The 27,606-nt window shown below is 37.9% G+C and overlaps 1 protein-coding gene across 2 annotated transcripts in view; it reads left to right on the top strand.

Annotated features, from left to right (window-relative positions):
* Positions 1–23,617, top strand: part of WDR75 (WD repeat domain 75) — a 39,159-nt gene extending 15,542 nt beyond the window's left edge. Inside the window, exons 7-21 of one of the 2 annotated variants that reach the window (XM_003406173.4) lie at positions 246–365; positions 1,443–1,531; positions 8,247–8,405; positions 9,283–9,342; positions 9,433–9,548; positions 10,647–10,822; positions 11,667–11,824; positions 12,298–12,478; positions 13,311–13,405; positions 14,255–14,350; positions 15,491–15,660; positions 16,412–16,471; positions 18,989–19,135; positions 19,508–19,599; positions 20,190–23,609. In XM_003406173.4, the coding sequence (XP_003406221.1) occupies positions 246–365; positions 1,443–1,531; positions 8,247–8,405; positions 9,283–9,342; positions 9,433–9,548; positions 10,647–10,822; positions 11,667–11,824; positions 12,298–12,478; positions 13,311–13,405; positions 14,255–14,350; positions 15,491–15,660; positions 16,412–16,471; positions 18,989–19,135; positions 19,508–19,599; positions 20,190–20,394 (1,924 nt within the window). In that variant the 3' untranslated portion in view covers positions 20,395–23,609. Of the gene's footprint in view, positions 1–245; positions 366–1,442; positions 1,532–8,246; positions 8,406–9,282; positions 9,343–9,432; positions 9,549–10,646; positions 10,823–11,666; positions 11,825–12,297; positions 12,479–13,310; positions 13,406–14,254; positions 14,351–15,490; positions 15,661–16,411; positions 16,472–18,988; positions 19,136–19,507; positions 19,600–20,189 lie in introns of both variants that reach the window. The other variant, XM_064286905.1, reaches the window with a different exon arrangement.
* Positions 23,618–27,606: the final 3,989 nt, after the last annotated feature.

Below are 27,606 nucleotides of genomic sequence, written 5' to 3'. Positions count from 1 at the left end.
TAGGCCAGTTACTGTAGAATGTTAGTCATGTGACGTTTGTATTTGTATATTTATACATGTTTACAGAATAAAATGCTTGATTCTTAATCAGAATTTTCTTTTTTTAAAAAGTCTTAACATTTCTATTGACTGAATTCTGAGAGTTCTCTAATTTGATTAATAAGGATGAGAACTTCCTTTTACTTAACTACATCACCGCTTACAAGAGACTTTAATAATAAAGGGAATGTTTTTTTTCCTCTTAGGTTTACTTTATCATCATCAAGAAATAAAAAACATGCTAAGAACAATTTTACATGTGTTGCATGCCACCCAAAAGAAGATTGCGTAGCATCCGGCCACAAGGATGGCAAAATTCGTCTTTGGTCGGTTAATTCATGAAGACTGGTGATCACTTATGTGCTATTTTATATTAGTCCTGCAGAACAAGGCTATCTCTGGATCCAGTAAAGAAGAAAGTACTGAAAAGCCACTGTTAGAAATGGAAATTAGGCTTCTGTTGCTGGCACCCTTTCTTTTATTACTGTGTTTTTCATTTCATGTAGTTACTATTTTAGAATTTCTGACTTTGGGTTTATAGGGCATCTTAGTTATCTAGAACAACAACAGATAACTAACTGTTGGCGTAGTGGTTAAGTGCTACGGCTGCTAACCAAAAGATCGGCAGTTCGAATCCACCAGGCGCTCCTTAGAAACTCTATGGGGGCAGTTCTACTCTGTCCTGTGGTGTTGCTATGAGACGCAGTCAACTCGATGGCAGCAGGTTTTTGGTTTAGTTATCTAGTGCTGCTATAACAGAAGTACTTCAAGTGGATGGCTTTAATAAACAAATTTATTTTCTCCAGTTTAGGAGGCTAGAAGTCTGAGTTCAGGGTGTGGGCTCTAGGGAAAGGCTTTCTGTCTCTTTCGGCTCTGCAGGAAAGTCCTTATCTCTTCAGGTTCTGCTCCTGGGTGATCTTCATGTGACTTGGCGTCTCTCTTCCCCCATCTCTGCTTTCTTGTTAAACCTTTTTTGTATCTCAAAAGAGAATGACTCGAGACACACTCAGCAGTAATCCTGCCTCATTAATAGAGATAACCCATTCCCAAATGGGACTATAACCATAGTTGTAGAGGTTAGGATTTCCAACACACATTTTTGAGGGACACATTTCAATCCATAACACATTGCAAGTGAAAAATTCCACGTTGCCCATAATCATTCTAATGAAGAAGACTTTCAGCCTTTGCTAAAAAGGAAAGAGTGACTATAGTGAATACCTGGCTAGTAGTATACCACAGATGGTTTATTTGTAGTGTTGACCTGGGTTAGAAATAGAAAATGTACAATTTGCACATTAAAACCAGTAAACTAAATATTATGGTTCATTATGGTATTTGGCACACCATTATTTTCAACTTATGCCTTTGGACTAATTAAAGGTTTTGTTTTTGTCCACTAGGAGAAATTTTGATGATGATAAGAAATACACATACACATGTTTACATTGGCATCATGATATGGTCATGGATTTGGCCTTTTCAGTAACAGGTAAGTGCAGATGGGAAGTATGTGAATCATTTTCATTCATTGTGTTTGCAGTTTCAAAGATTTAGAATTGAATGGGCCAAGTGAATTGTAAACACACACCACCCCTGTGTTTTGGGCTTTGCTGTGCACAATACTATATACTTTAGGTTTCAAAGTGCTCAAGTTTCAAAGTGTACACCTGTGGTAAAGTCCTTTTAACATGAAGGACGTAATCTAATTGTTACTTTTTTAATATTTGTCTCCATAGGTAAGTACTTGTTAATAACTGTAGCTGCAGTTTATCAGGTACAAAAGACTATGCTAAGGCTTTCTGTCCAGTATCTCATTTAATTCTTGACCCTATGAAAGAGGAATCATTCTCATTTTACAGAAGGAGGTGAGCTTTGGAATTGGAGATTAACTTGCCAAAGACCACATGGCTAGTAAGTGGGATTTGAACCTAGGTCTGATTCCAGAGCTCATGTCCTTGACTATTAGAATGCCTCATCCAACGTTGACTACTTTAAATTAATTCAGACCTTTGTTCAGTTTAAGCTGGCTGTAATGAGTAAAAATACATCTTTGAAAACAGAGTGGTCTTGACCAAAAATATGAAGAAGTACAGTTTGTCTTTGGTTACCCCTTCCTCTTTCAGCAACATCGTTCCCATGTGATTAAAATTATGTCAGTATATTGTGGCTGCTCCTAAAAATAGGAAGCTAGATACTGGAGAAGATAGTGTGCTTAGTCTAAGTGAGAAGGCAGGAAAAAAAGAGATTTTTCTTTCTTCAGGTCTTCCCAGAGTCTGTCAAGACAAGTCTTAGATGCCACCATGTGTTCTGAATCTGTACAGTGTTCTGTGGGTTTAACTTACTAGAGCCCCGGGAAATAGGAGGCATCTTTAGCCTACATGTACTTTGGGTTTGGGGAGCAGTGACTAGTGTATGAGGGTGGGACCCAAGCTAACACACTTAAGAAGTAGTATGACAGAAGTATAATTGTAACCTGTGGGAATTAAAAATAGAAACGGAATGAAGAGAATTAGCTCTACTGAAAAAATGCGTTGACTACTCTTAGATCTTCTCTGCCCTCAAAAAATAAAAAGGAGTGTGTGTGAGGTATGTATGTGTACACATGTGTGTTCCAGGCAATGCCTTCATTCTCTCCTAGCCTTGGTCATTGCTTCTGTCCTTAATCCCCAATCCTGAATGTTCCAGTGCTAAAAGGTAAGGCCACTGCAGAAAGCTGTGACTGCTAACTACTGTGAAAGGAGGTAGACAAGATGGATAAGGGCAACAAATCAGAGAAAGTTGTAGTCACAGTAGATGCCAAATTGGTCATTTATCTACACAGCAGGAACAGGAACCACAGCAGAGAAAAAGAGATAAGAAATATGTGTCTTTTTTTAAATTATACTGTTCTTGCATGTTTAGACATCTTCAAAATAAAGGCTTTTATTGGGGAAAAAATGATATGAACAACTTCATGTCAGTAATTTATATGAAATGGACAAATTTCTGAAAAATCATGACCTACCAAAACAGATCCAAAAAGAAATAGAGAATGTTAATAAATGCACATCTTTTAAAAAAAAAAACTTGAATCGTTTATTTAAAATTTTTCCACAAAACAAATAAACATCCTCTAGGCTTATAGGCTTCACTGATAACATTGTTCCAAACATTTAAGGAAGATACAAACCAATTCTACACTCTACCTGGTAACAAAAAAAAATACCACTTCGATGCATCCGTCATGTAAGTTCACATGGTTTAGTTCTCTTGCTCGCTCGCCCACTTGCTCTCTTTTCTCTCTTCTCTTTCTTCCCATTCCCCCTTCTCTCCTTTGGCCAAACTATTGGAGAGTTAGTTGTAGATGTCTTGATATTGCACCTCTTGGGTGGAATATTACATGGGTAGATGATGATGTGACTTTCTCCGTGCATCCAGGATGGAACAAATTGTATCAGTATGTCCCATCATTGTGATGTGAAGTTTGATCACCTCATGGTAATTTTATTACCTTAATCTGCCCCCATGGATCTGTCAGTTTGTCATACTGTGGGGGCTTGCGTATTGCTATGATGTTGAAAGCTATGTCACCGGTATTCAAATACCATCAGGGTCACCCACGGCGGACAGGTTTCAGCTGAGCTTCCAGACTAAGACTAGGAAGAAGGGCCCGGTGGCCTACTTCTGAAAAGAATTAGCCGATGAAAACCTTCATGAATAGCAGAGGAACGTTGATATAGTGCCAGAAGATGGACCTGTCATGTTGGAAACCACTCCGAATTCAACTGGGGAAGAGCTGCCTCCTCAAAGTAGAATCGACCTTAATGACATGGATGGAGTGAAGTTTTCAGGACCTTCATTTGCTGATATGGCACAACTCAAAATGAGAAGAAATAGCTGCAAACATCCATTAATAAACAGAATGTGGACTGTATGAAGTATGAATCTAGGAAAATTAGAAATTGTCAGAAATGAAATGGAATGCATAAAGATGTATGTCCTAGGCATTAGTGAGCCAAAATGGGCTGGTATTGGCCATTTTGAATCTGACAGTCATATGGTCTACTGTGCCAGAAATGGCAGCTTGAAGAGGAATGGTGTTGAATTCATTATCAAAAAAAAAATTTCAAGATCTATCCTGAAGTACAGTGCTGTCAGTGATAGGCTAATATCTGTATGCCTATAAGGAAGACCAGTTAATAACACTGTTATTCAAATTTATGCACCAAACACTAAGGCCAAAGATGAAGAAATTAAAGATTTTTACAAACTTCTGCAGTCTAAAATTGATCAAACATGCAATCAGGATGCATTGATAATTACTGGTGGTCTGAATGGGAAAGCCAGAGACAAAGAAGAAGAATTGATAGTGAAAAAAAAAATGACCTTAGGAAGTGATAGAAATGATGCTGGAGACCACAGGATTGAATTTTGTAAGGCTATGACTTCATTGCAAATACCTTTTTTCACCAACATAAATGGCAATTGCACATATGGACCTTGCCAGGTAGAATACACAGGAATCAAATTGACTACGTCTGTGGAAAGAGACAATGGAAAAGCTCAACATCGTTAGTCAGAACATGGCCAGGGGCCGACTGTGGAACAGACCGTCAGTTGTTCATGTGTAGGTTCAAGTGAAACTGAAAAAAATGAGACCATGTCCATGAGAGCCAAAGTGATCTTGAGCATATCTCATCTGAATTTAGAAACCATCTCAAGAATAGATACGACACTTTGAATACTAATGATCCCAAAGAGCAGACAAGTTGTGGAATGACACCAAGGACATCATATATGAAGAAAGCAAGAGGCCATTAAAAAGACAGGAAAGAAAGAAAAGATGAAAATGGATTTCAGAAGAGACTCTGAAACTTGCCCTTGAACATCGAGTAGCTAAAGCCAAAGGAAGAAATGATGAAGTAAAAGAGCTGAATAGAAGATTTCAAAGGGCATCACAGGAAGACAAAGTAAAGTATCATAATGACGTATGCAAAGACCTGGAGGTAGAAAACCAAAAGGGAAGAAAATGCTCGACATTTCTCAAACTGAACTGAAGGAAAAATTCAAACCTCGAGTTGCAATATTGAAGGATTGTATGGGGAAAGTACTAAACTACGGAGGAAGCATTAAAAGAAGGTGGAAGGAATACACAGAGTCACTATACCAAAAACAGTTGATCGACATTCAGCCATTTCAGGAGATAGCATATGGTCAGGAACCGATGAGACTGAAGGAAGAGGTCCAGGCTGCATTGAAGGTGTTGGTGACAAACAAGGCTCCAGCAATTGACAGAAAACCAATTGAGATGTTTCTACAAAAGGATGCAGCACTGGATGTGCTCACTTGTCTATGCCAAGAAATTTGGAAGACAGGTACCTGGCCAGCTGACTGGAAGAGACCCATATTTATGCCCGTTTCCAAGAAAGATGATCCAGCCAAATGTGGAAATCATCCAACAGTATCGTTTATATCATATGTAAGTAAAATTTTGCTGAAGATCATTCAAAAGCAGCTGCAGTAGTATATCGACAGGGAACTGCCAGAAATTCAAGCTGGATTCAGAAGAGGACGTGGAACCAGGAGTATTGTTGCTGATGTCAGATGGATCCTGGCTGAAAGCAGAGAATACCAGAAGGATGTTTACCAGTGTTTTAGTCATGCAAAGGCATTCAAATCTGTGGATCATAACAAATTATGGATAACATCGCGAAGAATGGAAATTCCACAATACTTAGTTGTGCTCATGAGGAATCTGTACATAGATCAAGAGGCAGTTGTTCAGACAGAACAAGGGGATACTATGTGGTTTAAAGTCAGGAGAAGTGTGTATCAGGGTTGTATCCTGTCACCATATCTGTTCAGTCTGTATGCTGAGCAAAAATCCAAGAAGCTGGACTATATGAAGAAGAATGGGGCCTCAGTATTGGAGGAAGACTCACTAACAATGTGCAATATGCAGATGACACAACTTTTTATTGCTGAAAGTGAGGAGGACTTGAAGCACTTACTGATGAAGATTAAAGGCCACAGCCTTCAGTTTGGATTACATCTCAACATAAAGAAAACAAAAATCCTCACAACTGGACCAATAAGCAACATCATGATAAATGGGGAAAAGATTGAAGTTGTCAAGGATTTCATTTTACTTGGATCCACAATCAACACCCATGGAAGCAACAGTCAAGAAATCAAAAGGTCCGTTGCGTTGGGCAAATTCGCTGCAAAAGACATCTTTAAAGTGTTAAAAAGCAAAGATGTCACCTTGAAGACTAAGGTGCAGCTGACCCAAGCCGCGGTGTTTTCAATTGCCTAATGCATGGGAAAACTGGACGATGAATAAGGAAGACCAGAGAAGAATTGATGCCTTTGAATTGTGATGTTGGCAAAGAATATTGAATAAACCATGGCCTGCTGAAAAAACGAACAAATCTGTCTTTGGAGAAGTAAAACCAGAATGCTCCTTAGAAGCAAGGATGGTGAAACTATGTCTCACATACCTTGGACATGTTATCAGAAGGAGTCAGTCCCTGGAGAAGAACATCGTGCTTGGAAAAGTAGAGGGCCAGCGAAAAGAAGAAAACCCTCAACAAGAAGGTTTGACACTGCAACAGTGGGCTCAAGCATAGCAACGATTGGGAGGATGGTTCAGGACCAGGCAGTGTTACGTACTGTTGTACATAGTGTCACCATAGGTCGGAGCCAACTCAACGGCACCTAAAAACAACTAACTAGATTTTTTTTTTTTAGTAATCTGTAGAGTGGTACTTTGAGATTATCTTAATATCCTGGTATCTAACAATCTTTGCCCCATTGTTGATTCTTATCTGAATGAATTACATCTTTGTTGCAAAACAATTATTTTCTGTTTCTGTAGTTCCTTCTATGTTTATTAGTTGCTGTTTTTCTGTGTTATATCATCTGTAGGATTTATGATAACCCAGAAACCAAAACTCAGTGCCGTCGAGTCAATTCCGACTCATAGCAACCTTATAGGACAGAGTAGTGTTTTTTTTAATCCTGATATTGATTATTTTTTTTTCCTCTCTTTTCTTGAGTTTGGCCAGACAGCCAGGATTTTTTTATTAGAGTTTTCAAAGAGCCATGTTTTTGGCTTTGTTGGCTAATGGTCTTTTATTTTCTATTTTATTTATTTCACCCTTAATTCTTTCCTTTACTTTTCTGGATTTAATTTCTTTTTATTCTAACTTAAAAGGGTTACTTATGTCATTGATTTTCAGCCTTTGTACTTTTCTGTTTTGCTTTTAAACCTTCATGTTTCCTCCAAACAAAGCTTTAACTACCTCCCGTGAATTTTGACATGTGTTTTTTAGTGTGTTTTAATTCAAAATATTCTGTGATTCCATTGTAATTTCCTATTTTGGCTCAGGATGTTAAGAAGTATGTCACGTGAGTCCCAAACATTTGGAGCTTTCCTTATTATCTTTTTGTTATTGATCTCTAGCTTAGTTCTACTGTGGTTGGAGAACATAGTATAATCTGAGTTCTTTGGAGTTTTTTGAGACTTGCTTTCAGTAGCCTGCGTATAGTCAGTATTGGTAAATTTCCATACGCACATGATAAGAATGTATTGTCTTGTTTTGGGTTCAGTGTCTATATGTAAAGCTAGATCTTCTAGATCTTTATCAGTCTTTTAATCTTGTTCTAACTGTTGCTTGGAAAGTTATGTTAAAATTTCCCACTATGATTATAAATTTTTCTATTTCTCCGTTTAGTTCTGTCCATATTTGTTTTATGTATCTTAAGTTTAAGTAATTTGATACATGTAAGTGTAAAGATTTTGTTTCTTTCTGGTGGATTGCCTGTTATCATATTATTATGAAAGTTTCTTTTATCACAAGTAATGTTCTTGCCTTAAAGTCTGTTTGCTCTTTTGCCACACCATCCTTTCTCTGATGTTGACGGTAGCTCTTTCTATGCTTTCCCTTTAACCCTTTCTGTGTACTTATATTTAAGCTGTCTCAGAAGCAGCATAAAGTGGGGTTTTGTTTATTTTCTGCCCCAGCATGGCAGTCTTTTTTTTTTTTTTAATATTTAGCCCACTTGCATTATTTGTCTTGAGAATACATTAAAAGACCTGAAGACAGTTATTTGTGTGCTTTTCAAAATACTTTGTTTCTGTAACATGGTAGGAAAAATAAAAGTTAATTATATTTTTTTCCCCACAACACGGTCCTTTTTAACTCATATTGATGGATGAGAAGGCACCAGTCTGCTGAGCGGCGGTCGTGAATCTGTACTGGTAGAGTGGCGCAATGCAACAGAAAAGAATAAAGAGTTTCTTCCCCGTTTGGGAGCAACTATTGAGCATATCTCAGTCTCACCTGCAGGGGATTTGTTCTGTACCTCTCACTCTGATAATAGTAAGTCTACACTTTTTTTATCATGAGGATGTATTGTAAGTATAATGCCATTAGTTAGCGTCTGTAGGGAATGGAAAATGAAAAGACCTAAAACAATTAAGAGTGGCATAGATTTAATGAGCATCTTTTTTCTTCCCTTTCTTCTTTCTTCTCTACCCTTTTCTATCCCCAAATGCTACCAGAACCCAACATTTTCAGGATTGTTTTTATGCAAATGTGGGGCTAAGTACATTTAGTTATTGTTACGTCACTTATATTTTTAAAATCTTAATCTGGGATGGCCTGGGAAAGTGGACATTTGTGCTTTCATAAATATAATGACATTTTCAAAGTATTGTCAAAGAATGTTATCTCATCTCTCAGTTCGGGGTCTTTGGTTTCTGACAGAAATGGAACCAATTTTGTGTTCCTGTGAAGCTCTTCGCTCGTGCCCTTACAAACCAAACCCATTGCCATCATGTTGATTCTGACTCAGCAACCCTATAGGACAGAGTAGAACTGCTGCCCCATAGGGTTTCCAAGGAGTGGCTGGTGGATTCAAATTGCTGACCTTTTGGTTAGCAGCCTGAGCTCTTAACCACTGCACTACCAGGGCTCCCTTTTTATGTAGTTCCTGAATTAACACTAAAATATATTCAGAGGCACAAATGATAAAGGTTTTAAAGACCCCATCAGAAATGTCCCCCCCCGCGACCATGACCACCACACCTAGTAAATCGAAAAATACATTCCTGATTTTTCAGGAACACTCAAGTTAATTGAGTTTACTGAGTGGTTTTTTTATTACAGTATATTTTAGCATGATGTAAATTCAAGTGACTTTTTCATCTTAAGGTTCTGACATGTTTATGCTCACATATTTATTTTTTACCCACAGAGATAGTAGTCATTCACCGAAACCTTGAGGCTTCAGCAGTAATTCAAGGCCTAGTGAAAGGTATTGCAGAACCCGTGGATTTAGAATCTTGTACGTTTTAAGAGTGAATCCTTCTTTTATTTCAGCTATTGTTTGTCACTTCTTTTGCAGACAGGAATATCTTTACCGGTTTGATGATTGATCCAAGAACTAGAGCCTTGGTTTTGAATGGAAAACCTGGCCACCTGCAGTTTTATTCTCTCCAGAGTGATAAGCAGTTATACAATGTAAGGTTTTGGTCAATTAATTAGTCTTGAAACTAATAAAAGTTTTTTATAGCACCACTGGGGCCAAATAACTTACTTGGTAGCTTCTAAAATAAGATCTTTTGCGTGTGATTATTTGAACATCGTCATTACTGTCTGTGGTTACTTAGTTCTGTTATTTAGAGCATAGTTCTAACGAGGCCAGAGTTGCAGATTAAGTCTGCACATAAGCTCTTGTCTCCTGCTCGCTCTTGGACTTAACGCTGTATTTCTGTTTTGCTTCAGACTGCACTATTAGTTGTCACATACACCTGGGCCTTTGAGTCACAAAGATAAGGAGATGGGAATGTGTGGGTTAATGACAAATCTCTGTGCTTTGTGGTGAAAAAGTGTCATTATCACAGAACGAAAATAGAATTTTCAGTGTAGATTAAAGAGGAACACTTCTTATAATCCTGATAAATACAGAATTCCCACTTCTCCCTTTCTGTCACATAGCACCCTTACAGATTTCTGTCATAGCATCTATGACACTTTATCTCTTTCCCTCTGTCATTTTAAAATCCCTTAAAGCAGGAAGCTTTTCTTTTTGGTCTTTTGCATGCTCCCATCTAGTACAGTGCCAAGAAATAATGGCACTTCATGCATGTTTAGTAAATAGTTGAGGAAATAAGAGAAACAACCATAAATAAAATGCTGGCCTACTTAGAACACTGCTTATCTTTTTCACTTGTTAAAAATTATAGGTTTTATTTCTGCCCACTCGTTTTAGTAATCTGGAATCTAGCCTTGATATTTTACATAAAGCTCTTTGTTCTTAGAAACAAATAAAGCACTACTACTATAAGCAAAAGTTTCTATTTTATTATACTTCATATATAAATGGGTAATAGTCATTGCTAATATTCAGGGTCATTGAAAAATACTCATCACTGAATGATACTATATAATATGCTCCCTTTTTTAATGCAATTTTAATGTCATAACTAACCATTTTTTCCTTTATCTGAAAGTACAGATTCTAGAAATTACCTTGGGTGTGGTTATTATTCCTTGAATGTTTTAATATTTATGTATTTACATTAACAAGCATTTTGTCTTTGTTTTTTTAACCACTAGTTAGATATTGTACAGCAAGAATATATCAATGATACCAATCTGATCCAAATTGAGCTGACAAAGGCTGCATTTGGCTGCCAAGGCCACTGGCTTGCAACGGTGGAACAATGGCAAGAAAAGGAAACTGAGCTTGAATTGCAAATGAAACTGTGGGCATATAATAAGAAAACACAAGGGTAATACTATCTATATAATTGTTCTTAATTTTAGAATGATGTATTTGACTTTCTATTTTATGGTTCCAGTGTCGGTTTTTAGGATGTTTAATAAGTCTCAGATTTAGAGAAATAGAGAAGTGTTACTCTTCTAGTAAATCCCTCAAGCTTTCTGCTCTGAAAAAGCATTGGTGTCCTCCCAGTCATTCTGTCATCTTACATGGAAGAGTGATGCCCTTAAGGACATAATACTGAGTTCCAGACAAATCCAGGGTCAGAATCCAAATGTCCTGATTCCCTTGCTCTTCCAGTAACATTTCTTTAGAAAAGCAGGAGTGGTAGGCAGAACTGTTATCTGTGTTTTGATTAAAGGTGACCCACTAGATTCTTGTACCATGACTGTAATAACCATTTATCAAGTCCTTGCTATGTGCCAAAAACTAGGCCTAGTGCTTTTGTACTCATTGTCTTATTAATTTTCACAAGAACACTGTAAGGTGAGCACTGTTATCTAACATTTTACAGGTGAGGAAACAGGCCCGAAGAGATAAGATAATTTTCCAAGGTCACCCTCCTGTAAGTGGTGGAGCAGGGATTTGAACCAGATCCCTCTGACTCCAAAGTGTGTTTTTTCTGCCCCAGTGCCCTTTAGAAACACAGTGCTAGCATAGATCATCTCTCATTCCGCAGTGCCTTCTTAAGCTGGAAATGAGCTTAGAGAGGTAGTGTAAGTCCCAGGAACTCTGTGTTCTGTGACCAGTGTAGATAGAGCACTCAGTCACATGTCATTCCAGGTGATAGTAGTAAATCTTATATGATATACTATCCTGATGGAAGAATAAATTTGTGTTTTCCTTCCTACTAGGTTTATTCTTAACACAAAGGTTAGCATGCCACATGAAGACCACATCACAGCTCTCTGTTTCTGTAATGCAGAAAAATCTGAAAACCCCACCTTGGTTACAGCTAGTAAAGACGGTCACTTCAAAGTGTGGATATTAACAGATGATTCTGATATATACAGTAAGTAAGTTATGTATAGTACGTCTAAATGTATACAGTTTTAAGAATTGATATGTTTATCTCTTCTAATCTTTTCTGGAAGGACATTTTCTGCATTGTTTAATTCTATAGGATATTGTCTCATTTTAATAGATTTCAGAGTTTAGATTTTTGCATGCCTTTTCCCCCCAAAATTTATACTTTCATTGGCACACCTGTGCTAATTATCCCAGTTTGTGAGGGCTTGGTAAAAGGGCTTTTGCCACTAATCCTTCTGCTATTCCACTAGAGGGAGGTCAAGGTCTCCAGAAACGGCATAAAATTCAACTCCGAAAATTTTGCTTCCTGGCAGATCTTACTAATTTAAAGATATTTGAGGAAGCAGATTTTTGTGGGTTTTTGTTTTGTTTCGTAATCCTTATTGCTTATAACATACCTGTACTGTTATCTAGTATTTATACCATTTCTGAACTTTATTGTTTACATTTTCACAGAAAAAGCTGTTGGCTGGACCTGTGACTTTGTTGGTAGCTACCACAAATACCAAGCAACTAACTGTTGTTTTTCTGAAGATGGCTCTTTACTTGCAGTTAGTTTTGAGGAAATAGTCACAATATGGGATTCAGAGACATGGGAGCTTAAGTGTACATTTTGCCAACGAGCTGGAAAAATAAGGTAGGTAAATACTTTGGGGACTCTGCAGTACTTTTCTTTTTTTTTTTCTTAAGCAAAAGTCTTTCTACATAAAGTGTAGTAATAATTTATTCTTTCTCTGAAGGTAGCTATAGGTTAGTGAGGAAAGTAGTTAACCAAAATGCTGGGAAGCTAAAATTTCTGGGTACACTGACCACGTGCTATGACTGACCCGTTTCAGAAATGAGGATTAACATTTGTTTCTTGACCTACAGATGTTTTTCTTTGTAATAAATACATTTATGGCTGTGAATGCTTTGCAACAAATGCTACCTGATAATAGAAGTTGCCTGTAAGCCTCGGTGGATCCAGATAATGCTTGTGTGATGTATCTTCCCATAAAAGCTATGTTATGCTCTGTAAAGGGCAAAGGAGGATACCAGCAGTATCTTGATCACTTAACCGGGCATTTGAGATCAATTTCAGTTGACCTCAGGCAGATGGCTAATGAAATTATTTCTTATTCCCAAAATGACTGATTCTGAATTAATAAAGTTTTCTTCAGAATTCAAATTCCAGATTTTTCTCTTCTAGGTAAACAAGTTATAAAATAAGGTTTTTGTCAAGTGATCTTCATTTCACATACATTTTCTCCTTAAGTGGTAATTCGTATATTCCCTGATATATTAGAGAAAAGAATTGGCCATCAAGCCTATTTACCTAAACAAACGGAGCAGCTTACTCCTTAGTCCCTTTTTTCTACAGAATAATTGTGAGCAAACACGTCTGTCTAAAAACCTGCGTGGCATCATAGCTTATAATCAGTGTAAGTAGGTGTGCTAGAACTGTTAACTTCTCTGTGGTTTTAATCTAGGCACCTTTGCTTTGGACGATTGACGTGCTCTAAGTATCTTCTTGGTGCTACTGAAAATGACATCCTGTGCTGTTGGAATCTGCTCAGTTGTACACGTAAGATTTTTTACTGTAGAGTGACTTGGCAAAACTTGTAGGAAGTTACCATTGAACTTAAGTATTTTGAGACTTCTGGAGAATATGTACTTTTTCACATAACATGGTATGCCACCAAAATGTGAAGTCTTAGGGCTTTACTTACATGTCAGTACATGACTTTCTGTTGCTGTACATGTTTGCCATCTTCTCACAGGTCACACAGCTGCATAGTGGGTGCAACTTTGATAAAAATAACAACTTGGGAAATGCTTCTGCGAATTTATTATGCATATTAACCTACAGTATCCCTGACAGCTTAAAATTTGAATGTAGCCTGCCACAGTCCTCCTAACAATGTGGACTTACTGCATTTTACTCATCCAAGTATAGTTGGAAGACATAACGGTTGCATAGCAATGGATATTTATGAAAACCTTTTTTTTTTTTTAATGTTCCGTACAGTGACTCTGGCTAACATTTTACCCACGTTTAGCAACAGTGTAACACCAGACAATAGTGTCACTGAAATAATAAGCATTTTGTGGTGTGCAGAAGGAATACTGAAGTTCCACCTTAGTTTTCTTTTTCCTGCCACTCACTTTAGTACAGCCTTCCACAAATAATTTAAATGTGTCCCCATGTGTTAGTTGGAAGTGTAAAATCCCTTTTCTGGGAATAATAGTGGTGATTGTCCCAAGAAAGACTCAGAATAGACATTCCAAATTGTCTAAGAGGTAAGTGATGCCTCAAGAACAGTATATCGCAAAAATGGAGTAAGGAAGTTTTCCACTTTAAAAGACAAGCTTAAAAAAGCTTTTGGTAAGTGTTTCCTTAAAGATGAATCTTTTTTTCTTACCCCCCGCCCAGTGGAGTGGAGTACAAAATTGAACGTTAGCGTTATGGGTCCTGATCCTAATTCAGAGAATATTGCTGCCATCTCTCAGTCTTCAGTGGGTTCAGACCGTAAGTACAGACCATAATTGAGAGTGAGAGGAGACCTGTTACCTGAATTTTTTTTTTTTAACATCCTTCATGTAATTTGAGTGAAACTTGTCTGTAAATCAGATGTTCATTTGAAGCTACTTTGCCTAAGGCACTGCCTTCCTTTCTTGATACCTTGCTTCAACACATTGTTATGTGTGTATTCATGCCTGTTTCTAGAAGAGCTCCAGTACATCCCTCACTTTTCCACAGACCAATTCCAAATTAGCCTTCATATCCAAGAGAGATTTCTCCTTTTTAAAGCATTCCAGCTCCCCCAAAAAACAATTTCTCCTCTACATTCTTAAAGCACTATCTTCATATCTCTGTTCTAATAAAAATGTTCTAATACTTAGCACAAAATGCTATAATAATGTTTTAGTGTCTTTCTTCTGCAGTAGGCCCCGTCTCTGGAGCAGGGATTCTTCTTTTTCTTTTTCTTCCTAGCTGTTATCGATTGAGTTGTGTCCCCCAAAAACACGTATCAACTTGGCTAGGCCATGATTCCCAGTAGTGTGTGCTTGTCCTCTGTTGTGTAATCTGATGGGAGTATCCTGTGTATTGTAAATCCTAACCTCTGTGATGCTAATGAGGCAGGATTAGAGGCAGTTTTGTTAATGAGGCAGGATTCAGTCTACAGAATTAGATTGTATTTTGAGTCAATCTCTTGAAATATAAAAGAGAGATTTGAGCAGAGAGGAGAGGGACCTCATACCACCAAGAAAGAAACGCCAGGAGCAGAGCGTGTCCTTTGGATTTGAGGTCCCTGCACTGAGAACCTCCTAGACCAAGGGAAGATTGATGACAAGGACCTTCCCCCAGAGTCAACAGAGAAATTGTTCTCTTTAGAGCTGGCGCCCAAATTTGAACTTTTAACCACCTAGACTGTGAGAGAATAAATTTTTCTTTGTTAAAGCCATGCAGTTGGCAACTAAGACTAGCCCTCATACCTAACTTGCTTGGCACATAGTAGCCCCCAAGTAGATATGTGTTGGAGCTTACAATAATCGAGACCTGGGCCATTTACGCAGTTGGGTAAATCCCAGGATTAGCGCGGCCTATCTGAGATTAGAACTAACCCTTGCAGGCAAAATTTTAATATCTGTTTGTTTTTCCCTCTAGTGTTTGTATTTAAACCTAGTGAGCCACGGCCAGTATATATTCAAAAGAATATCTCCAGAGAGGAAGTGCACTGGGGAGTGTTCATTCCACGGGATGTCCCAGAATCATTCACCTCAGAAGCTTACCAGTGGCTGAACAGATCCCAGTTTTACTTCCTGACGAAATCACAGGTAGCCTAGCCCACTTAAGGCAATTACTTTGTATGTGTAATTTTTAGTTGCTTTAATATTAGAGTGTAATAATTGTCCCGTGATGGGTGGAATACTTTCATTAAAGGAATAGATCCCGAAAGAAACCATCGAATATGCTGTGCAGCAATATCACCAGTAGAAGTGTATTTATTAGCCAGTTGCCATAGAGCTGATTCCCACTCACTGTGACCACATGTGTGTCAGAGTGGAACTGTGCTCAGTAGGTTTTCAGTGGCTGATTTTTCAGAAGTAGATCACCAGGCCTTTCTTCTGGGGTGCCTCTGGGTAGACTTGAACCACTAATCTTTTGGTTAGCAGCCAAGCATCTTAACCATTTGCACCACACAGGGACTCCACTACCACATCTTTGAGGCTCTTTAAGTATTGCTTACATTAGCTGAGTGACAGCAAAAAAGCAGAAGACAACTAAAAATATTTAAAATTATATTCATTAGCATGGTTCAATTTTTTTTTTTTTAGTATTTGATTTGCCGTAAAGAAAATGGTGGCTTAGGTTTGATCTGCTGGTTGAATTTTATTTCACTATCAGTTCCTAAATTCTGTCTTTCAGAACACAGTCTTTTTATTCTCACAGCAGTTACTAAATATGCTTTAAATTTTCATTACTTGTCTGTGGGCAGATATATATGTCTTCTAACTTGTAAACGCCTTCTTTAGATCTGCACTCTACAATTTACCTTTTGCATCATCATTCGATCTCTCTTTTCAGAGTTTACTGACATTCAGTGCAAAGTCTCCAGAAGAGAAACTTACACCAACAAGCAAACAGGTATGTTGTGGCTTCGCCACTCGTGGTGCAGGCTGCATTGCCTCCCTGTAAAGGTGAGGTTATCTTCTAGAACTCAGCTATGAGAACAATGTTTCATCTGGCCCTAAAATGGTATTACAAGTCATGTGTTTATATAAACGAACTTGCCTATTAATTTGTGTTATCAGTAATATATGCCTGTGATTTAGAGAGTCAAATTGTCCTACAGCCCTTTTTAGGGAAAACTGGTCCCCAGTACCAACTCCCAACACTCCACCAATTATCCATGAAGATAATCACTCTCAGTCCTTAGCTGGAGTTTTTATGTACCTCTGTATCACTAAGAAACATATTTATATTGCTGATTCTGGATTTTTCAGGCTTAGATATTATTTGTTAACTCTCATCTATTGCAGGTGAGGTTTTAGCTCTTTTTCACACCAGCACTACCACCAACACAACATACACACACCTTCTTGGTCCCAAGCTTATCTAATATAGATATATCTCACACTGATCAGGTCAGTACCTGTTATAACCATGTAAACACTGTTCATAGAAGAGCCATGTAGTAATACACAGATTGTAACCAGCATTTTGCTTTCTCTAGAGTTAATGATTATCTTGTTTTTTCATTTACTTAGTTTTCTTTGTACTTCTGACCTAATTTGACCCCAAGCTCTATCCAAGTTGTGTAAATCTCCTCTCAGTATTTTCAGACATGTTAGGTATTTCAAGTCTTGAAAAGATATTTCCAAGAGCCCTCTGACCTCCTTCAGTTTAAACCAGTTGCTCTGTAAACCTGCTGACAGTAGTCACCCTAGGATGTCCTGCACTGTCATTCTGAGGATTCATTTTACTTCTGCTGTGTTAGATCCCATAGTTGTCCTCATTCTTCAGGTACTCCCTTGCTTTGGTGAAGCACATTCTGTTAGTGCATAGGAGGTAAATTTAAGACCTGCATGTTTGAAAATATTTTTATTTTACTCTCCCATTTGATGGTTGGGTATCAAGTTCTAGGATGAAAAATAATTTTCTCTTAGAATTTTGAAGGTATTTTCCAGTTAATTTATAGCTTCCAGTGTTGCTAGAAGCAAGGCTTCCAACCAATTCATTCCAGTTCAAACTCCTGCTGAGAATCTGCATTTTTACAAGATCTCTAGGTGATTCTTACATGTAATAAATTTTGAGAACCACTGCTTTCCTAGTGGTTCTCAGAACTGGTCCCGAACCAGCAGCATTAACGTCCCCGAGGAACTTGTTACAAGTGCAGATTCTCAGCAGGTTTCGAATCAGACCAACCTGGTTCTAAGCCCTGGCTTGAAGTCTATTCTTGACCTTTTTTCTGTAATCTGGCTTGTTTTTTTTTTTCCAAAAACTCACTGAATTCATTTTACCAGTTACTTTTTGATCATCTACCGTATGCCAGGGACTGTTGTAGATACATGGGTACATACATCGGTGAATGAAATAGTCCAGTCTCGAAACTTACGTTTACAATCTCACCAGAAGATGCAGACAATAAACATCAAGCATTAAATAAGTAAAATTTGTAGTATTTTAGAAGGTGATAAGAATTATGGGGTGTGGGAAGCGAAGGAAAAAAGGATACGGGGTACAGCTTATAATTTTTAGTTGGTTAGTCAAGGTGGGCCTACTGAAAAGACTAGAACTTTTCCTCTAAGTGAAATGTGGAGCTCCTCGGAGGGTTTTGAGCAGAGACCTAAGGAAAAATTTTCTTGGTTCTGGTGTTCTGACATTTCATAGTGGTTTTCCTTGTGAATATTTTCATCCATTATACTGGGCTTTCATTGGGCTCCTTCTGTCTGGGAACTCATGCCCTAGAAAATTTTCTAGAAATATTTCTTAAATTACTTCCTTAACTAAGTTTTCTCTGTTCTTTTTTCTGAAATTCCTATTATTTAGTGTTGAGCCTCCTGAAATAATGCTCTAATTTTTTTTTCTATTTTTTCTCTGTTTTGTGGAAGATTTTCTCATCTTTATCATCCAATATATATGTATTTTTTCCCTTGCATAGTCTATTTCTATCACTTTAGTGTTTGTCTTCAGTCTGTTTTGATCTTTGTCTTCTATTATAGAGATGTTCGTCAGAGTTGGATGATTTTGGGCTGGCTGCTTTTATTTAAAAGTGGGCCACAAAGGCAGTTTGGAAGTTTTTGCCTAGGTCTCCTCTGACTGCTACTATGTAGCTGAGCTGTCCTATGGAGAAAATCTCTAGTGTAATTATTTCTAGGCCATTCCCCCATTCTCTTTACCGTTGTGGGTTTATACCTGCTTCAAAAGCTTTTACTGTCATTTTGGTAGGATTTGGAAAGAAAGTCATGGTAAATGAATATTTTGCATTTTTCTTTTAAGTGTTCACTGTTTTACTTTTTCCATAGTGAATGAGAGGATCATAGTAATTTCTGAAGTTCCTTCCATCCCTGATGTTTTATGGCTCCGTAGTACATATTCTTGAATTTAAAGCAGTTCTGCCTTTGTACTGAAATAATTTCCCTTTGTCTTAAATTCTTACAGCTACTAGCAGAAGAAAGTCTTCCGACAACCCCATTTTATTTCATACTGGGAAAACACAGGCAACAGCAGGATGAAAAATTAAATGATGCTTTGGGGAATGAGTTGGTACAACTACCCTTAACAGAAAACATACCTGCAATTAGTGAGGTAAGTAATTTTAAGGCAAACAATGTGAAACAATAAATGTATCAAAGCACCTTTAAGTTAGAACTTTTATTCAGTCAGTCTGAATCAAATAACTTTTAAATACCTGTTTGTATATTGTGCAGCTTTAATGCCCAAAGCAAAGCAGCATAAAAGTTAGGACTTAGGGTTATTTTGGCCTAGAACCAGGGTGAGGGGAAAGGTCATTTTTTCAGCTTTAGGAAGATGAATTTCATTTTTCTGTGGGGAAAGCCTGTTTTGTTCATCTCTTGGCATTTAGAATAATAGATACTTAGTAAGGACATTTGAAGAAACAGAATGTGCCAAGGGATAACCTTTTTAAATAAAACCCTGTTTTTCTTTTTTTTATTCTAGCTTCTTCACACTCCAGCCCATGTACTGCCATCCGCTTCTTTTCTATGCTCCATGTTTATAAACTCATTGCTGCTGTCTAAGGAGAGTAAGAGGTAAGACATCTTAAAATATGTTTAGATGTTCTGTGTTCAGGAAAACGGGATGATTTGTGTGTGTTTTCCTATTCTTTATTAGAATGTTTTTCCATTGTATTTCCTTATATAAAGTCATTAAAGGATATAAAATTATTAAATCAGGTAAAGTACATTGAAAATAAGCGTCAAACTTTTGTGTGTGTGTGTCTTTTAAGGATTTAGTTATATAATTCAAGCTTTTTATAAATTCATCTGTTCTTTTATGATAACCCATAATCTGTAAAAAGCAATTAGCAACAAGATGTTTCACATACTTGGTCCAGATGATTGTATTTCCACAAAAGAAAAAAGAAAACCAAACCCAGTGCCGTCAAGTCGATTCTGACTCATAGCGACCCTATAGGACAGAGTAGAACCGCCCCACAGAGTTGCCAAGGAGCATCTGGTGGATTCGAACTGCTGGCCCTTTGGTTCACGGCTGTAGCGCTTAACCACTATGCCACCAGGGTTTCTGTATTTCCACATAGGTGTCTAAAATTAGAAAGTTACTGTTTTAAAAAATATTTTTAAATCCTAAATACTTATGTTTTATTCTGTCATTGTTACAGTGCTGAAGAAATTCCTGATGATGTAGATATGGAAGAAGAAAAAGAAAGTGAGGATTCAGATGAAGAAAATGATTTTACCGAAAAGGTCCAGGATACAGACAGCATAGATTTGGGAGAAGATATTATGCATCAGTTGTCAAAATCTGAAGAAAAAGAACTGAGGAAATTAAGGAAAGTAGACTACAGCTGGATAACTGCTCTTTAAGCATTGTTGTTGAAGGGTGGGGGTCTTGTAGTTTGTTTTTGTTGTATGTTGATATTCCAAAAACATTTATTTTAATGTTATTTCTGTTCTTATAATAAAATATTAAATATTATTAGCAGGCTTACTTTTTAAAGAACTGATAATTTGAAGCTGTATTTGTATCGTGCTTTATGGTCTGTTGGGTACATTCACATAGACATCATCTCATTTTTATTTTGGATCACACATCAGCCTTATAAAATAGGTATTTTTTCCACAGGTAATACAGCAAAACTGCTCTACCCTTATCTGCAGTTCTGAGATATAAAAAGTTTTGAAAATCAAGATTTTTGTTGGTGTCATTTTAAGTTTGACACCAAAACTTATTTGGTGGCCAAGTATGACCTGAACTGATATGAGGTTGTTTCCAAATCGACTACATCTATGGAAAGAGACAATGGAAAAACTCAATATCATCAGTCAGAACAAGGCCAGAGGCTGACTGGATCAGACCATCAATTACTCATATGCAAGTTCAAGCTGAAACTGAAGAAAATTAGAACAAGTCCACGAGAGCCAAAGTTTGACCTTCAGTATATCCCACCTGAATTTAGAGACCATCTCAAAAACAGATTTGACACGTTGAACACTAATGATCGAAGACCAGACAAATAGTGGAATGACACCAAAGACATCATACATGAAGAAAGCAAGAGGTCATTAGAAACACAGGAGAGAAAGAAGATACTCTGAAATTTGCTCTTGAACATTGATTAGCTAAAGGAAAAAATGATGAAGTAAAAGAGCTGAACAGAAGATTTCAAAGGGTGGCTCAAGAAGACAAAGTATGATGTTGTGTTCAAAGACCTGGAGATAGAAAACCAAAAGAAAAGAACACACTCAGCATTTCTCAAGCTGAAAGAATTCAAGAAAAACTTCAAGACTCAAGTTGCAATACTGAAGGATTCTATGGGGAAAATATTAAATGATGCAGGAAGCATCAAAAGAAGCTGATGGAAGGAATGCACAGAGTCACTATACCAACCAACCGTGTATGTTCATCCATTTCAGGGATGGTCAGAAACCGGTGGTGCTGAAGGAAGAAGTCCAAGCTGCACTGAAGGCATTGGCAAAAACGAAGACTCCGGGAATTGACAGAATACTAAGTGAGATGTTTCAACAAATGGATGCAGTGCTGGAAGTGCTCATTTGCTTATGCCAAAAAATTTGGAAGACAGCTACCTGGCCAACCCACCGCAAGAGATCCATATTTATGTCTATTCCCAAGAAAGGTGATCTAACCAAATGCAGAAATTACCAAACAATATCGTTAATATCACACGCAAGCAAAATTTTGCTGAATCTCATTCAAAAGTGGCTGCAGCAGTATATCAACAGGGAACTATTAGGAAATCCAAGTCAGATTCAGAAGAGGACATGGAACCAAGGGTATTGTTGCTGATGTCAGATCGATCCTGGCTGAAAGAGAATACCAGAAAGATGTTTACCTGTGTTTTATTGACTATGCTAAGGCATTCGACTCTGTGGATCATAACAGATTATGGATAACATTGCAGAATATGGGAATTCAGAACACTTAATTGTCTTCATGAGGAATCTGTACATGGATCAAAAAGCAGTCATTAGAACAGAACAAGGGGATACTGCATGGTTTAAAGTCATGTGTGTGTCAGTGTTGTATCCTTTCACCATACTTTATATGTTGAGCAAAAAGTCTGAGAAGCTGGATTATATGAAGAAGAACGGGGCATCAGGATTGGAGGGAGACTCATTAAAAACCTGCATTATGCAGATGACACAACCTTGCTTGCTGAAAGTAAAGAGAACTAGAAGCACTTACTGATGAAGATCAAAGACTATAGGCTTCAGTACGGACTACACCTCAACATAAAACAAAAATCCTCACAACTGGACTAATAAGCAACATCATGATAAATGGAGAAAAGATTGAGGTTGTCAAGGATTTCATTTTACTTGGATCCACAATCAACACCCATGGAAGCAGTAGTCAGGAATTCAAAAGACACATTGCATTGGGTAAATCCGCTGCAAGAGATCTCTTGGAAGTGTTAAAAAGCAAAGATGTCACCTTGAAGACTAAGGTGTGCCTGACCCAAGCCATGGTGTTTTCAGTCACCTCATACGCATGCGAAAGCTGGGCAATGAATAAGGAAGACCGAAGAAAGAACGGATGACTTTGAGTTGTGGTGTTGGTGAAGAATACTGAATATACCATGGACTGCCAAAAGAAAATGAACAAATCTGTCTTGGAAGAAGTACAACCAGAATGCTTCTTAGAAACAAGGATGGCGAGACTACATCTCACATTCTTTCTTTGGCCATGTTATCAGTAGGGATCAGTCCCTGGAGGAGGACGTCATGCTTGGTAAAGTAGAAGGTCAGTGAAAAAGAAGGAGACCCTCAAAGAGATGGATTGACACAATGGCTGCAACAACGGGCTCAAGCATAATAGCACAGTTGTGAGGATGGTGTAGGACCGTGCAGTGTTTCGTTCTGTTGTGCATAGGGTCGCAATGAGTCAGAAATGACTCGAAGGTACCTAACAACAACAAGACTTGTAAATGGCACTGATTTTTCTGTGAGGCTGCTTTATCTGAACTATTCTAGAAATTGTACTTTCTTCTGTTAGTTGTGTTTCTCAATAGTCATGAAAGAGGCAGAATTATCCTACGACACCAGAGACTCAAGATCCTATGTCACCACGTACAATCCTAACTGAAGTGGTAAAAGACAAGACCCAGGAAGGATTTAAGATCACGGGTAGATTATTTATCTTTGATGAATACCTCTGAGATTAAAGAGAAATAGAAGTGGAAGCAACTGGCTTTAGGTCATAGTATCCTATGGGAGTGGAACAGAATCAACCAGAGAGATGCAATCAGTGGTTAAATTGCTCAAACTGCTTTTGTTTCTCCTTCGTATAAATTGAAGTAAGACAAAATGACCTCTTCTAGCTCTGATACTCTGACCGCAAAACTAAGATGCTGGAGTGATTTGGTTTAGCTCCCACTCCCACTCAATACTGCAAAACACCACGACACCGATCTTGCAAATACTAAATCTGTGATTGATGTATATAAATATGGAAACCCTGGTGGCGTAGTGGTTAAGTACTACGGCTGCTAACCAAAGGGCCGGCAGTTCGAGTCCATCAGGCGCTCCTTGGACACTCTATGGGGCAGTTCTACTCTGTCCTATAGGGTCGCTATGAGTCGAAATCGACTCGATTGCACTGGGTTTGGTTTTTGGTTTTTTTTTTTTTTTAGTATATAAATATGTAAAGATATAGTCAACTTAATTTCTCACCTTCAGGCATGACATATGTCTGACTTGGAAATTCTTTGGGAGATCAGAGCACTTAGTTCACAAAATGAAATAATCAGACATGAAAGCGCACTAGTTCCTCCCATTGTTTTGTTGAGTTTTGATAATCTTCATTACTCAGTGGTTGCCTAGTTTAGCGGAAGGATAACTATAAGGGCTCTGAAAACAAGTACTTAGAGTGCAAATATTGATATACTCTAGCTCACATAGGGAGGTAAATTTAAACTTCTTGTTTCCTCAGAAATACCTATCTGCAGTTGTGAGATTCGAGTCCATTAGCCCAGCTTTATTTGGTGAGCGGTATCACATGCTAGGAAGAGCATAGATCAAGAAGTCAGGAGACTAGGGTCCTAGTTTCAGCTGTGTTTATGCTTGAATTCATTTGAGGCCTTCATTTTTTACCTCAAAATAAGGCTGGGTTTCATTAGATGATCCTCTGAGGTACTTTCTTGGCTCTCAGAATGTGATACTCCAAAGTGCCAGAACTCTCCAAAGATGTGTGACCTTCCTGCTTAATTGTAGCCATCTTTAGCCCTAGATAAGAGGAAACAAACAGCTTAAAAGACTACATTTCTGAATAAGAGAGAAGATCCTATACTTTCTTAGGCTCAAGATGTCTTTGGCCTGAATCTCTGCAGACTTTACCACAGAGGTCAGGATTGAAGCCAGGACTCATCAGCTGGATCTGTAGAAATGATGGGCAACAGTAAAAACCGGGGTGGGAGTAGGCAGGTTGTATGACACACAAGAGGCACATACTTATTGAATGAAGGAGGTCATAGAGCGAAGATAGGAGAAGGTAGGATTATAGCTTTTACTTACACTCAACAGTCAAGCTAAATAAAGGGCCAAAGCATACCTGTATAGTCAAATCTTTTTCCTGGGCTCCAAGTACTCCCATAAACACTGAGGAGTTATATTCTGCAATATGAGCACCTCAGTCCATGAATTTTAGTCAGTGAAGGGAGCAAAAGAAAGCAGAAGACAGGATTTCCAGTCTTAAATTACAGTATTTCACTGGATATTTAAGGCTATTTTCCACTTCCCACATGCCCTAGGACTAGTAGAGACGATTGGCTTCTTTGTTCCACACTGACTCATAAACAATTGCTGCTTCATCCTTATATATGAAGACATCCTTTGTGTCTCTCTAATTCTCACCCCAACCTTCATGGTTTTGATCCCATCCTCTCTTGTCTGCTTCGGACTTTGCTCCAGCAATCATCATTCCTAACTTTTCCATCTTTAAATATTCACTTTCACCTTAGCATGGGAACATGTTGACACTCAAGTTATCTCTCACCTTTAAGAAAAAAAATTCACAGCTTGCACTTCATGTTGTAAATAAGTCTCATCATTGATATTATTTTTCTTTCACCCTGATTGCATTTCTTGATAGTTTGGGTTTTTGTTAAATCACATGTATTTCTGTAAACTATCTTAAATTCTTTGAGAAACAGGTCTGAGCATCAAAAAAAAAAAAAAACCCTCTGCCGTCGAGTTGATTCTGACTCATAGTGACCCTATAGGACAGAGTAGAACTGCCCTGTAGAGTTTCCAAGGAGCGCCTGGCAGATTCTAACTGCTGACCTCTTGTTTAGCAGCCGTAGCACTTAACCACTACACCACCAGGGTTTCCAGGTCTGAGCATAAGGATATGCAAATATCTGTTCATAGGTAATTTGTCGTTCTGTATCCGGCAAAGTTGCAAATGAAAGTCTGAAAACTGAGTGAACAAATGAATGCCTTAATTTGTTAGCTAACATTGCACTTAAAACAACAAATTTAAGTGAGATTTTTGTTCTAGGCTTGAGTCGACTAAAATTGTTCTGTATTTACCTGATGTCTCTGGTATCCTGATCTCTTTGTTACCCAAATCTGGAACAACCAGCTTTCTCTGGCAGTAGCAGCTCAAGAGGAGGAAGGCGGTGTGTGTGTAGTTGCAAACCAGTAAACAAGCAAAAGGATTGTGATATAAATTGTATTATAATCAGTTTCACTTGGATGAAGAATTACAAGATTCAAGTCTATCTTAAGGTTAATACTTCAACTTTAGTTTGCCAAAAAAATTGTATGTGTTTCCAAACCAGTTCTTTTATACTGCAAAGTATAAGCTCTAGGTTATATGAAAAAAAAAAGAAAATGTGATATCAGTATAAATCAGCCTTCTGATTCCTGAACTGTATCATAGAGATGCAGGATTTTGACATTAATCCAGCTTCTGTCCTGGAGGTCTAGATTAGCTTTCAGCACGTCCTCAGTTCACTGAGTTACTATTTAATTTGTTCTTTACAAATACACTCAACATAGAAAGCAGAACCACAAGACGCTTATAGGAATGTGATGTAGTATGACTTACTACAGAGTCCTGGAGACACAGTGGTGGAGCCCTAGTGGCTCGGTGGTTAAGAGCTCAGCTGCTAACCAAAAGGTCGGAATCTACCAGCTGATCCTGGGATACCCTATGGAGCAGCTCTACTCTGTCCTACAGGGTTGCTATGAGTCAGAATTGAATTGATGGCAATGGGTTTGGTTTGTTTTTTTTTTTTTTTCGGATAAAGCTTATTGGCTACAATACTACCTATGTAGTACTCGTGCAAAAAAAAAATTTTTTTAAGTTTTAACTTGAATCTAACGAGGAAACGACAAATCCAAATTGAGGAACATTATGCAAAACAATGTACTGGACTAAAAAATGGCAATCTTAGAAAGAAAAAACCTTTGCAAAACGAAACTTACAAATTTAAGGAGATGAAAAGAGACATAACTAAAAGCAATGTATGATCTTTGGTTGGTTCCTGGACTGGAGAAAGAAAATTATAAAGGATACTTTTGACACCTGGAGACATTTGAGTATGTTCAAATTTTAGATAGGAGATTGTATCAGTGTTAAATTTCCTCATGGTGATATTGGTGTTAAGTACCAGAGAGTCAGTTCTGACTTACAGCGACCATGTACATACAACAGGATATGGCGCTGCACCATTCTCACAGTAGTTGATGTGTTCGAACCTGTTGATACGTTGTAGCCACTGTGTCGATCCATCTCATTGAGGGTCTTCCTTTTCTTTGCTGACCCTCTACTTTACCAAGCATGATGTCCTTCTCCAGGGAATGGTCCCTACTGATAACATGTCCAAAGTGTGTGAGATGAAGTCTTACCATCCTTGCTTCTAAGAAGCATTCTGGCTGTACTTCTTCCAAGACAGATTTGTTCATTCTCTGGCAGTCCATGGTGTATTAAGTATTCCTCACTCACACCATAATTCAAAGGCATCAACTCTTCTTTGGTCGTCCTTACTCATTGTGCAGCTTTCACATGCATATGAAGCGATTGAAAATACCATGGCGTGGGTCAGGCAAACCTTAGTTCTCAGAGTAACATCTTTGCTTTTTAACACTTTAAAGAGGTCTTTTGCAGCAGGTTTGCCCAAGGCAATACGGCATTTGATTTTTTGACTGCTGTTTCCATGGGTGTTGATTGTGGATCCAAGTAAAATGATATCCTTGACAACTTCAGTATTTTCTCTGTATATCATGATATTGCTTATTTGTCCCATTATGAGGATTTTTGTTTTCTTTATGTTGAGGTGTAATCCATACTGAAGCCTGTAGTCTTTGATCTTCATCAGTAACTGCTTCTAGTCCTCTTCCTTTTCAGCAAGCAAGATTGTGTCATCTGCATAATGCAGGTTATTAATGAGCCTTCCTCCAATCTTGATGCCACGTTCTTCTTCACATAGCCCAGCTTCTTGGATTATTTGCTCAGCATACACATTGAATAAGTATGGTGAAAGGATACAACCCTGGTGCACACCTTTCCTGACTTTAAACCATGTAACATCCCCTTGTTCTGTTCCAGCAATC

This window comes from Loxodonta africana, chromosome 6 (genome assembly GCF_030014295.1).
Source record: "Loxodonta africana isolate mLoxAfr1 chromosome 6, mLoxAfr1.hap2, whole genome shotgun sequence".
Classification (NCBI taxonomy): Eukaryota; Metazoa; Chordata; class Mammalia; order Proboscidea; family Elephantidae; genus Loxodonta; species Loxodonta africana.
Note: the sequence above shows the minus strand (reverse complement) of the source record. Positions and strands in the feature narration are given on the sequence as shown.